General features: G+C 40.5%; 1 protein-coding gene across 1 annotated transcript in view; it reads left to right on the top strand.

Moving 5' to 3' along the window:
• vav2 (vav 2 guanine nucleotide exchange factor) overlaps nucleotides 1-14080 on the top strand; it is a 241752-nt gene that overhangs the window by 162960 nt on the left and 64712 nt on the right. The window contains exon 3 of the mRNA XM_073478376.1: nucleotides 7830-7888. Coding sequence (XP_073334477.1) covers nucleotides 7830-7888 — 59 coding nt within the window. The remainder of the gene's footprint in view (nucleotides 1-7829; nucleotides 7889-14080) is intronic.

The following is a 14080-nucleotide window of genomic DNA, read 5'->3' as shown; positions in this document are numbered from 1 at the left end:
CACTTATTTAATTCCATCATCTTGTTTGACCCTCTTTTTCTGCAATGTTATAATCTCTCCCAACTGGGACTTGGTGCCACCTGCTGCATATCATCGTGAACCAACCCATCACGGTAGTAGATGGAAACGAGAATTTATTTGCATTTTCTTTTGTTGATTTTCAAGGATTTCGGTTTAAAATTTGAGCTGTGTTTGGATGGAAACCTAGATATTGACATTTAACCTCACATACTGTAGATAACCCACCACATATATCTCTGACAACCATCTATGAATGCAAGTAATAACTCAATTCATGTCATGTCATCATTGCTCTGCAGAATGTTAGAAAATGTTAATAATGGTAATTTGTGTTTTGTGGGACTTGCAGTCCAAGAACCAGAAATATTCTATTTACAGTGACATGTAATACAGAAAAGCGGCAAATTCTCTCATTTGAGAAGCTGGAATGAGGAAATATTTTGCATTTGCTCAATAAAGCTATTTAATACCATTTATCAAAATTGCTTATAAACCTACTACCTGTCTCAATGCCAAAACCAGCTGATACCAACCACATCTCAATACCTGTAACAGCCAGAACTTTGTTTTGTGCCTGGTCAGCAGAGCTCCTCAGTGGAGGGAGCTCGGTCCGACTCCTGCTGCTGAGTCACCAAATGCCTGCGAGTTCCTCTCACCGCCCCCTCACTCCCTAAACATCCCACCTACTTGCTCACCCTCGACTCTCTGAACACACCAACTCCTCAGTCATCACAAACGGACTGGCTTTGCAGCAAATAAGCTGTCGGCATCACAAATCAACGCGATTCAATACTGTTTCTGTTGTGTGAAGCAGCATCTTTTCATCCTATTGTTGTTTGATTTGGGCTAATTTCATAAGGATTGTTAAAGCTGCTTGGCTCAGATGGCTTAAATGTAGATTAACTTAGCAGAGCTATTCAGGCAGCATTTCTGTCAACCTTTAAACCAAACCATTCAGCTTGGTTTATGGTGAAAAGAAACGCTGCATGCAAAGTGAGTAAATCCATGGCATCTCCTGCTGTTCTGTTTTACAGAGCAGCCAGACAGTATTAAGACTTCTATTATCAAGACAGTTTTAGTTGTTATGACTCTGAACTCCAGCACATTGGATGTGAAATCAAATAATGACTCTAAACTTGTGAAGAAAGTGTTTAGATCTGCGTCTCAGGACTTGTTAACATAATTTTCTGTCTCATGCTTTGCCGCCAATGACTGTCTGAGGTCTTCAGCCCACAGAGATCAGCAGACGCTTGGTATATTATATGAAGATTCTCCGGCCTGGCTCGTGCTTCCTTTGGGGGCTTTTTGCCGTCAGTCTGGCCTTCAGCAGTGAAACACATCAGTAAAGCTGTATATATGTGTAGGATTACTGTTATGACACTTTGTCGAAACTCTGGGGAATTTCAGGGCTGAGACCAACAATATCCGGCATATATGGGTGCAAATACTATCAAATGCCATTACAACTTAAAGCCGGCATTTGAGCCTCATATTTATAGCCAAATACAGAGAAAGAAGTACCACTCTACATTTTTTCTCATCGCCATCGACTTATCTAAATCTTAGACACCTGGAACAACGTCTCTTAAGCCCCATCTCTACCAGGACCTGTCTCTTTACCAATATTGCATCCTCTCCAGGCTAGTACGCCATCGATCTGTCGGTGTTGGTGTGCATATGCCTGTGTGTGTAGGAAAAGTGTAAGCTCATGCACAGCACATGGGAATTAGGTTCCAGCCTGAGTGTGTGCGCGCTGATGCGCACATGTACAAACACCCTGCGACACACAGGCGTAGTCACGCATAAGTGAGCAGACCCATGTATTGTGATTTAGCGTGAAATGGGACAGGTCATGGACGTGGCTGCAGCACATTGGCAGGTGCTGACCAGGCTGATGCGATCTATTGAGTACAATTTGCACATATTAGCCACAGTTGCCCTTTCTCCTTCAAGCAGCGCAGGTTCAGATCAAATCAATGTGGTAGGTCTTGAAGCTAAATAAGCTGTAAAATCGATCTGGAGAAACATATTCACGTCAATAATTCATATTGACGGTTGGAGGAAATGCATGGAAATCTGCCTTTCCAACTTTTCCAAAAGGCTTCAGCAGCATGTGCATTATGTTAAGCTAACCTAAATTTTGGGTCAGTGACATCAGTCAGAACCCTGTAAATTTTGTATGTGGGCTGAATGCCCTCTGTAGGCTTACAGACATTTAGTCTGGCTCCGGTGTTAAATGGGGTCTTTGGGTCAGCAGCAGCCACGCTCTTTCTGCTCCCTCAGGCCAACCCGGAGGCTTTTCTTGCTGGGACATACGCAGTGAAATCCCCTGTAATCAAGCAGCTGGAAGGTCTGCTTTGAGGGGATTTAGCGTGGCGTGGCCATTGCCAATCTGACCGCAATCAGGATTTACACGGGCCCAGCTCCTGATGACATTCAGCAACTTTAGCATGAGCTAATGCTCGGAGAGTTATTACGGTCATTCATGCGCTGTCTTGCACAGCATCGCGGTGTGTCCCACACAAGGTACACAAGAGCTCATCAGAGATGTGAGTGCAGTCTAACACATGCCACGGGACTTGCGTTTGTGCTGCTTTTTTAAACTTCCGCTTTTATCCAAGAAGGGAGAAGTCTGTCTTTATGTTTTGTTTGGTTATTAACTTATTTATTACTTTAAGATTTTATTTAAAATGTATTCATTTACCACCATTTTAAACCATTTTTTTATTTATATATTTTGCATCAGTCTTATGTTTATGACTGTGGATTTACTAGGCTTTTATCAGATATTGTTGAATTCAATTTGGCGCTATTATTAGTATCTTTTTTTTCAGTTGAATCCATGTAGGTTTTTAATGTTTGTCTTAAAGTCGTATGCAAAACATTGTAAACAAATCTGTTGGACCACCTTGAATGAATAAGGGTTGAATAATTTGAATATCTAAAACCTTCCTCTGGGTGTTCAATAGAAGTTTTCTTTGCATGTGTAATATTTTGTGTGAAATGTGCGTGTAAATCAGAAAATGTAACTGTGAAAGGGAGCGAAGAAAGAGTGTGAGCAAAAAGAAAAAAAGACAGAAAAAAGAGACGGTTTGTAAAAGACAGAAACTCCCGGAGGCAGTGGGACAGTGGGACACACACATAAACGCACACACACACACACACACACACACACACACACACACACGCGCGGGCTCAGCCGTCCCTCCTCTGTCTGTCTATTATTGATGTTGGGCACGCAGGGTTCCCACTCAGCCATCTGTTCTCAGCTCTCCCACTCCGTGCCCCTTTTGCTTCATGCCTACCACTTTGGCAGGCTGGCATAAGCAGAGCAATGCCGTCCTATCAAAGTGTGAATACTTCATAAATATCTCACACTATCAGGGAGTTAGCTGTTGGAGGAAGAACGGAGAGAGAGAAAATGAGAAAAAGCATTGCAGTGATGCGATGAATTTTTCATTTATTCAGCCTCTTTGTTGGATGACTTCCAACACGTGCATTGATTTGCGGTGCGAGATATAATCACGTCATGACTGCATGACATGTAAACAGAATTGACGGTGGGGTGTGTTTTGTGACGGACTGTCAATAGTCCTCTTGTGCATGTTTTCAGATGTAAATCAAATCACAGCCCCGCCCTCCTACTGTTAATGGCATATGGCTGCAGGTTTGATTTCATTCGACTCGTAATTGATGACCATGCATATTTAGTCAAGCCCGGTTGCCAGGGGTAACGAGGCCCTGTAGGTCTCCTGATTGGCTGCAGGGTGGTCACATGAGGCTTTGCTTGGCCCCGGCTGCGACAGAGGGCACATGTGGCCAGTCTGGAGAGGTGTAAGGGTGGCGTGTGTGTTTGCAAACACTTGGCTCGCCTCGCAGTTAATCCGTTGATGCAATTCTCATCCCTGCTCCCCCCACCCGGCCCTGTCTACACGCACACACAAACACGCTCATACTTTTCATGCAGTAAATGGATCGCAAATGTTGCATGCAAAGTCTTGTGCAACCATCAGTGAGGCTGTCTTCACTTAACATGCTCCTTCAGTTACATCCTCCTGACTGACAGAAAGGGTCAGATGTGGGTAAGGAGATGCCAGGGGCGGAGTGGTGATTAAGGTGTGAGATATTGGTCCGGAGCTTTAGATAACTCAGCTATCACTCCTTCGTGTGACTTGTCTTTTCCTTATTCCTAGAGGGGTGAAAGAAGCTTTATTCTCTGGCTGCCCCAGAGTTAAGACCCCCCGGGGAGTACGAGATGAGAGGGAAATTAATAATGTGTAGAGACTCAAAGGCTTTGACTGAGCCAAAGGATCAGAGGAGGGTGAAGAGTGTATTAGAGGCAGGAAGGGAGACAGAAACACGGGCAGGGAGAGGAAAGCACAATCAGGCAGACAGGCCACCTTTGAGGGAGGTAAGAGGAGTGGCATTATGAGGCAGATAAAAGGAGGCAGCTCCCAAAAAAGTGTTTTAAAAAGATCAGCAATCAAAGGGATACTCCACTGAAAATCTTTTTGAGTATCACTCAGAGCCTCTAGGCCTGAAGGGGACACCTTCGACATAGCTTTTTTGGTGGAGAATTCCCTTGAGTTGAATTTTACCCTGTATTTATATTTACTTTATCCACAGATACAATGTGAACATTCAACATAAATGAGAAATGTAAATGCCATTTTAGGCACTTGTCACAATGTGCGAAACAAATTTGTACTTCCTCAGCTGCCCCGAAAACAGATTGCACATTAGCATTTCTTATCAAAGCCAGAGGGAGTCACGAACTGCGAGCGCTCCCAGTCTCGAGACACGTTTCACACATTATGGCGTGTGAGTCTAACATGAGCTAAAAAATAAGAACAAACTCCTTAATGTTAAGGAAACTGAGATTTAATATTAACAGACTTCACTTAATGGTGTGTGGAAGTCACGCCAGCGTGCTAAGTGTTGGCACGCTCAACGCCTCGTCTCCCGGGGCCAAGCAGGCCTTGGCCCTGCTGTGACCTCTCTGGCTTGGAGCCAGCAGCTCTGCTATCCTTTGAACCTGGACAGACTTTCTGAAGCCAGCTGTGTTGAGCCAGATCCAACCATACAGTAGCTGATCACACTACCCAGTATTAAGTAACGTTTGATAATCTTCCTTGAAGAACTGTAAACTTTGAACTAAGATACACATACAATAGCACATACAATGCAGTTTGATTATGGCTCTTCCTCAGTGGGATATATTGTCTGTGTTGTTTATTGTTGCCTGTGGTTGTTTAAAGCTAACAATCAACTATAAAAGTAACTGAAAACCAAATGATCAACGGCAGCCATCAACAACAATCAACAAAAGTAATTAAAAGATAAACAGTCTAAGACAACAATCAACAACAAACAATCAGATGCAACAGTCAATAAACATCAACTAAAGTAACAAAAAGATAAACAAACAACAAATTATCAAAGGTTACAATCAACTGCAGTCAACAAAAGTAACTACAAGTTAATTAATCTTTTGGTTACTTTTATGATGTGTGGAAGTCACGCTATAGCGTACTCGGCATTGGCACATGCCGCCTCGTTTCCCTGAGCCAAGCAGGTCCTGCTGTGACCTCTCTGGCTCTGAACCAGCAGCTCCGCTATCCTTTGAACCTGGACAGACCTTCCTGAAACCAGCTGTATTAAGCCGGATCAGACCACAGCTGATCACACTACCCAGCATTAAACATGAATAGCCACTGAAGACTAAATGTATCTGTAAATCCAAGCAAGCTATTTCATTTGCATTTTGCATTTTTATTTTTGTTTCCTTTTCTGATGTTTTGTCTGTCAACCTCCCACAAAGACAATGACGGCTAATAAGACCCAAAAAAATGGGGCTAATAAGGATTCTGGGGCAGTATGCCATATGTGATCCCTCCCTGCGGCATGGGCAGGTGGGCAGCATGCCACCCAGCAGCACAATGGGTTTATCCACGGTGATTTATTAAACACCCTAACCGCTGGCTAAATTAGCAATTTATTCATCTACTCTAGCTTTCTCTCTCTGCTTTTGTCCGCCTCCCTTTCCTTTGGTCTTTATCTGCAAAGTGCAGTTAGAATATACGTTAAGGAGGTGTGTAATGGTGGACCTGCCCCATATTGGAACCAATAAACATGAATATAACTGCCTATTACATGGGTCTTTAGCGACACAGAGAAATAACCTCTTACCTTCCTGTCGAGCAATAGTCCCTGTCGAGGTTTTCCCTCCACGGAGAGGTTAGATTTTAATGAATGTGATGTATACATGCTCAGAAACAGTGCTCCATGTAATCCCTCCACCCTCTACACCTGATTATGTTAACTATGAGTACAGCTTGAATAGAGAGATTGCAAGGTTTCAGTCAAGAGTGCTTTAATGCAAGTACTCCACGGTCCTAAAGTGAGGGCTTCTCTTCACAACAGCCATTAGCGTTGGCCCATCTTGAACGTTAACACCACGAGCGCTGCTTTGTGTGTTCAGACAAGAGGGAGTTTGATGAGAGGCTGTAGATGACACACCTGCCGAGGAAGAGGGGTTGAGATAACAATTTTCTCCTCCCTGTCAAGGAGACATCTGGCATTGCCACGGTGATGCAAGCCGAAATACACCCAAGAGTGGGTAATGAGGCGTAGGAGACAGGGTTTGTGTTTTTGTGTGTGCGCAGGTCTGTGTGTGTTTTAGGATGGTGATTCCCTCATCCTCCTGAACTAGCCTCTGTAGACCCTGCAAGCACTCCATCTGTAGTCCTCAGCCATAAGCCCACTTGCGTGTGACTCACAAGCAGCTGTTAAAACAGCTTAAATAGAGGCACACATTTAACCTTCTTCTTGTAAGAAACTAAATAGGACACAGTATGGAGGTTAACAGAAGACAAAATGGACGTAATAAATAATAAGTAAAATACAGGGGCTGGTCAAGTGCGTGACTGCACGTGTGTGTTGTTGTGTTATCTGACCAGAGGGGTACGCAGCCATCCGTGACTGTGCTCCACATGTCTTTGGATGTCACCATTAACATGGTGGCCTGCATTATGTTTACACACAGTCCTGTGTGGCGATGCATATGCCAGAGAAACATGCAAGTGTGTTGGATAATAAACCTTGAAGAACAGTAAATATTCAACTGCAAATTGACATATTTTCTTTTAACTGATAGCACGTACAATGTAGTTTGGTAATGGCTCTTCCTCTGTGGAATATATTACCTTTGTTGCTGATTGTTACCTATGATTGTTTATCTTTTAGTTACTTTTGATGGTGGTTCTTGATGGTTGCCTTTGACGATTGCTTTTATTTTGCTTTATAGCTGATTGTTGCTTCAGACTGTTTATCTTTAAGTCACTTTTGTTGGTTGTTGTTGTTTGTTGCATTTGACGATTTGTTTTATAGTTGCTTGTTTAGTTGATTCTCTTTGATAATTTGCTTTTTGATTACTTAATTAAACTTTTAGTTACTTTTATAGTTTATTGCTGCCCTTGAATAGTTTTTATTGCTCTTTGTTTCTTTTGTTGTGGATTGTTGTCTCTGACACTTTGATTTTCATTTACTTTTATAGTTGATTGTTATTTTTGATGGCTTATCTTTGGTGCTGACTATTTTTTTTTATTAATTACTGTTTTGTTTGTTTCATCTGATGCCCTTTAGCTGACCCAGAGTGTTTAGTAACCCTGTTGTCTGCATGAACTAATACAGTACCACAAACAAATATCACAAATTTGGTGAATTGATTTTCCAAATGAATTTGTAAGCCATAAAGAGCTCCATTAAAACAAGTTTTGTTTGACTGTTTATCTCTTTATTTGTTTCAGGTAATCTCCGCTCTGTCGAGGATCTCCCACCACAGCATTGCACAAATCAAAGGCATCAGGTATGTGTCTCATTTTTAGCGCTCGCATTTATTATTCGAACATCCAAAGCAATCACTAGTATCGGTGTCAAAGAAACCATTAGGATGTACTCCACATTTTCTCGTAGGCCTGTATTAAGATGGAGGTGGCCATTAACATCTGCTGCTCATTTAGAAGCCAATTTACATTTTTAAGCAATTAGCTACAGCTTTTAGCCAGTGTTGTCTTGCAGGATGCAAAAAAATCCACAACACATTTCCATCTGTCATTGGAACAAAAACTATTTATGTAGAAATTTAGTAGCACTTCTGCCTAGCTTAGAATACTACATTGTACACTTTACACAGATGATATGAAGCTGAGGAAATCCTTCACACTGCTGTATCAGGACTGGAATGGGCTTCTGATTTCTCTTCATTTGCTCAATCTGCTTGGAGCTTGGCGGCTCACCGGCGCCACATAAAAAGCCATTTTATTCGTCTGAGTAATGAGTTGATGGAGCGCACCCATTAGGAGCCATGCCAAGAAATGAAGGGATGAGGAAGAGAGAGAGAGGGAGAGGGACAGAGAAAGAACAGGTCCCCTGCCATTAATAAAAACAACACAACCTGCTGACTGCTGGCTAATTCACAGCCTGTCCACACTGACCATTTTGCTGTGAGGTGTCAAAAGCAAGGCTCTTTTGACCTCAGTATAAATCACACACTGGACTTGCTAACTGTGTTACTTTAATCTCAGCAAATCAGAAAACTGATTCAATGATAAACTTTTATTTAAATTGTCGATGGTTATGACTCTAGCTTTGTCCGAAAAGGAACATTAAGTTTTCAAAAGTCTTGTTTTTCTTAGTTGTCCTTCAAATGAGGGACAAGCACCTGAACACTGGTGTGTCCTCAAGCAAAACGCTGGTTTCCTCTCAGCCCCGAGGGTTACCATGACATCTTACCACGCTTTGGAAGTAGACATGAAAATACAATTGCCTCATGGGGATTGATAAAGTGTGACTTAATTAACTAAGGTCAGGCTCTTGACTTGAACAAGAAAACATTGATTCAGGTGATTTAAATGTTTCGCTGAACTACATTGTCTCAGGGGGATCTGTCAACTTCTTCAATCTTTTTTTTGTGCAATATGTAAGAATGGGCTACCTGTTGAATTTGTGTATTCATATCACCAGAGTAACTGCTAACTGCAGCAATCTCTATTCTGTTCCATGACTGTAGTAACTCAGTTAGCAGTGCAGCTAGCCGGACAACTGGGGGGCGTTGGCATTTACACGGCTTGCACAGGAGCTTTGGACCGAGGTTTGCAGGCACAGGGCTAGCTGGTTAGCATGCTACTTCAGTAAATATCTCTGCAACACACTACATAGACAGCTTTAAAATATGGGTCAAAATGGTTGTCTTTACATTCTGTTGATAATTCTGGATCATTTCTGAATGTTTTAAACTGAAAATCATACTGCACCTTTAATGTATAACTTGAAATGTAAACCATCTTCTGAACAACAAAACTCTGTCTGTTTCTGCCTATAAAAGTTGCCTTCCTCACCTTTCGCCAGATGAGTTTTATAATAAGTAATAACCTTAACTGAAATACTAAATCTATTCTCACCGTCTAATGAATGCTGCACATTATTCATTCGCCTGCTAGCTGTTGCTTTTTCCTCCAGCTTGTTAGGAAATCATCAGAGTCTCTTAGCTTCCTGGATGTTCCAGCCCATCCACCAAACACTTATCTTCTTCAGCTTGTAAAGGTGTCTTGCTTGAGCTAGTATTCTGTGAGAGGCTTCACATGGATTGATATGAGAAGGTTGGAGACATCTCCAAGGAGTGGACGATGCACGTGTGGACAATTACGATTTGAATCAATGAGATGCAGAGCTAAACTGTGCTAATCAATGGTATTGGCATGAGTGCATATTCAGTGTAAATATCTTTTATGGTGCTTAAGCAGTTGTGTATCTGTTACTGCTTTTGCTCCAGGATTTACAGATATGTGCAGGGATTAATGAGTGATGAGAGGTCAGAGGCAATGTAGTGTATGATCCAACATGAGCAGAGCGCGACTATCAAGCAGAGCACTTACACAACATGGATGATCGCTGACCCCAATTGGCCTTTCTAAGGGATCCTCTCACCGTTTTCTGCTAAGGGCGAGGTCAGCTGCATTCAAAGGTCCAAGGACCTGTCAGACCTCTTCTGTCTCGCTTCAAAGCCCCCGTCAACTATGTACAGGCCTGACAGCAGCCATAACTCATTCCAACACAGACCATATTGACATCTAAGCCGTGTACCATATAGACACAATTCATGCCTTCCAGGCCTTACCAGTACAGTGATGTGGCCTTGTGTAGCACCTTTACGAATAAGATTGCAACGACATGTAAAACAAGGGATAATAAGGATAACAGAAACAAACAAAAAAATAGAATCAAATGAAACTGATTAAATAAGACTGATGACAACATGAACATGTCTTTTATATGTGGTTTATTTTTTATTCTTTATGAAAGCCAGGGATTTAATAATTGTTGCTGCATCTGCAAGTCTTGCATCCTCAGGTATGGATTTCCCTAGTTCAGGTGCCACGAGAGCAAAAGCCAAAGTCATACATTGTCTTGAGCTGGCTCTCACAAGCAGGTCGAAGCTCGATGCATTAATCTCACGAGGGACCTATGAGCCCAATCTAGGTGCCAATGTATAAAGTGCTTTAAAGTAATTAAATCAGTAAAAGCTTCAGAAAATTTAGATATTACAGGTTACGTGAAGAGAAGCGAGAACGTGAGAGTTACTATGTAGCTTCATATCCTACATTTGATCTTAAAGTAATTTAAATAAGCAAGAACTTAAACATAACTAGCGATGCCATATTTAATGATAACAACAATTAATGATACATTAAAAAAGTAACTGATAAACAAACTGTCAGAGACAACAATCAACAAGGAAAAAAACAGAAAAAGATAAACAGTCAAAGCCAAAAATGAACTATAAAAGTACATAAAAACAAATGATCAAAGGCCTCAATCAACTTTAAAGGTGACTGAAAACAAATTGTCTAATGCAACTGTTCACAAAAACTACTAAAAGATAAACAGTCTGAGGCAACGATCAACGATAAAAGAAAATACAAAGCAAGCATTCGGGGCAACAATCAACAACCACCAACAAAAGAAACCACATTTTCAGGTTAAGATTTCAGTTCATATGTGAAAATAGCCTTTAACATGAGAATCTGAAATTCAGTGAAGGAGAAGCACACCTGTTTCCTCATCAGATGCTTTCTAAAGTGAGTTTTGAAACATGAAAAAAACCCTCAAATCTTTTTTTAAATCATGTGCCTCCTCTGAGGTTACAGTAAAACAGATGGTTCAGTTAGTGAAGGCTCAGACCAAATGGTAAGAGGAAACACTGAATTTCAGATTTCATATAATTGGGTATTTTCCCAACTAAACTAACATTTTTCTCATATTAAATATTGAATGAAAATTTGCACGAGACATTTACATTTTCATATATCTCAGACACTCACATCTGATTGTTTTTTTTTTTCTCTTCTATACATGTTGAATTGCACAAGACATACATCCAGAATCTCCACATGCAGAAACTATCCCACCATGTACCTGGTTCAGTTTGAATTCAGCTGTATTTGAGTTTAATCTATTTTTCGTCTCCACATCTGACAAGGCTACACCTTTAGAGGCATTTAGTATTTCATCTATAAAGTAGGGCTGCTTATGAGAAACAGATAAGGCCAAGATGAATGAAATTAACTTAATGTGTTCGAGGTTAATAGAGAAAAACATGGTGTATAAAGGAAGTTGTTTTAAGAAAGTGATTTAAAGAATCCTTCCCAGCTTTAGTTCCTAATGGTGGAGGACTTGATGCCCAGATACTAACCCCACAGCCTTAAATCATGTTCATCTGGGCACCGCATCAGGCCATCCACTGCGTGTTAGAATGAGCGGAGAGTTCCTCACTGTGTTAAATCTGTATGTAACGCTGCCACAGGCGTGTCCATTGATATTCTGTTGATGCTCATTGATCTCGTCTCTGATGTCGGTTCCCTGTATTCAGACAACAACAGTTCATGTCTGTGTCAGCATTCTAGCCATTCTGCACATTCAGAGATACACTGGACACGCAACCACATTTCCTCACACACAGTACAATCCCATCTCTGGCATTCTTTTGTTTCTATCCTGTCTTTTATCAGCATCCTTATTTGAACTCTTGCAACCAGCAAGAATATTTCTCTTACGGCCAGGTAAAGTATACAGACATGTCCTTCTCTTTTTTCACTGTTCCAATACATTTTTCTTTGCTTTTTTATTTAAGATTAAACTGCGATTGAATCATTCAAATCTCTCTAAACTGGGCTGTCTTGCTGCCAGTTAGTGTAATACACATATATCTTAGTTGATAAAAGTTTCTCTGATTTCTCTGGGAAAGTTTCTACAAAAAGAACTTTACATTTTTTTATGTTTTTTATTTGGTCTGGTTGAAGAACCTCTGACTTTACTGTCTACCCCTCCTCCCACTTCTGAGACAAACCTCCATCCTTGATACCGTCTGCATCTCTCCATCTCTACACAATTTATCGCCGGACCTGTCAATCCAAAACAAAAGTCGATCCCAGTTTTCTTTCTTTTTATTTTTTATCTAAAATCCTAAATCCTCTTTGTGTCGTCCCCGTCCCTTCGTGCCCTGGGACCTGACCTTGTGTTTCTCACAGCTTATCTACAGTACAATTCTGCGTCATCCTCTCTTCTGTTATTCAGCCACCCTGCTTATCTTCACTGTCCTCAGCTAACCCCTCTCCAACCTTCACCCAACTTCCGCTCCTCTGTCCTAGTTCATCGTTGATCCCTGCAGTTGGAGCGTGTGTCACGGGCACCGGGGATCAGGGTCACAGAGTGCGAGAGACGTCAGCTCAACGTCTGGACAAAGTGCAGATGAGGAGGAAGTTTGAGGAGGGCTTTAGATGATGATAGTCCTTTAAAATCCTTCAGTTACACACAATTATCATATGTATGGTATATAATTCACTTAAATATGATTTTTCTTTCTTAATCAAAACTATATTTGATTATTTGTTAGACTAATGGTCTTGAATGACTCTTTAAATTTAAGAGTGCTTTTTATTCTAAGATAAATTATGCAGGTTGTATGTGTGCAGGTTTGGGGAGTAATGGAATATACGTAATGAAATTATCAGGAAACAAACAAAAGGTATTGTATTCTGGTAAAGTTACAGAAAGAGAAGATGTAATTAGATTACAGGTACATTTAGTAAAAAAAATGGGGTTAATAACAGAATTATCATTTTAAAATAAAGAATGACACACATGCTCACGTATGACAACATTTCACGAGTCTCACACAACATCACTCTGGTCTCAAGTAAACCAAACACATGAGTGTGTATTCTTACAAAATACACACTTGTTATTGAGATTAAATACAAGTCATCTTACATTACTTTAATATTGTGACATTTTTGAACAGGTAATTAGTAACTATCGGTACACATTTTCAGTATACACAGTTTACATGTAGCCACCCCTAACATAAGCAAACTTGGTACAGAATATTTGGAAATAAATAAAAGAAATCTCTTTTGTATATTTTTACGAATTTACATTGCTGAAAAGTAAAAAAAAACACGAGTTGCAAATAATTAAAACAAATTACAAAGTCGTAGCAATCCATACGTATTGTACATCCCCACAAACAGCATCACGTGTCAAAAGGAAAATAAGGACAGAAACCATGATAATTGGTCATTTAAATTAAGATAAGAAATACATTTGATAAAGAGAAAAGGCCACTGAGTGTCACTTGCCACTGACCGGTTCAGATTGCCAGCTGCCAGATTGCCATATTCTTAATTTCCTAAAGCCTGTGATGATGTTTTGAAAATTGTTCCTTATGTTATAAAGATATATAAAGACATTTTGCATTGACATTAAAGAGGGAAAAGCAACAAATCCACACAGTTGAGAAGCTGCAGCCAGAGAATGTTCGGCTTTTCTAATTGAAATATGACCCAAATGATCATGACTATAATAGTTTCCAATTATTATTATTATTATTATTAGTATTATTATTATTATTATTATTATTTGTTGATCAAGTAATCGAGTAATTGTTTCAGCTCCACCTGAAATCCTATTTTACCAGATGAAAAGACTTTTGTGATTTGAA

Source organism: Pagrus major, chromosome 12 (genome assembly GCF_040436345.1).
Source record: "Pagrus major chromosome 12, Pma_NU_1.0".
In the NCBI taxonomy this organism is placed as follows: Eukaryota; Metazoa; Chordata; class Actinopteri; order Spariformes; family Sparidae; genus Pagrus; species Pagrus major.
This window is presented reverse-complemented; position numbering and strand designations above follow the sequence as displayed.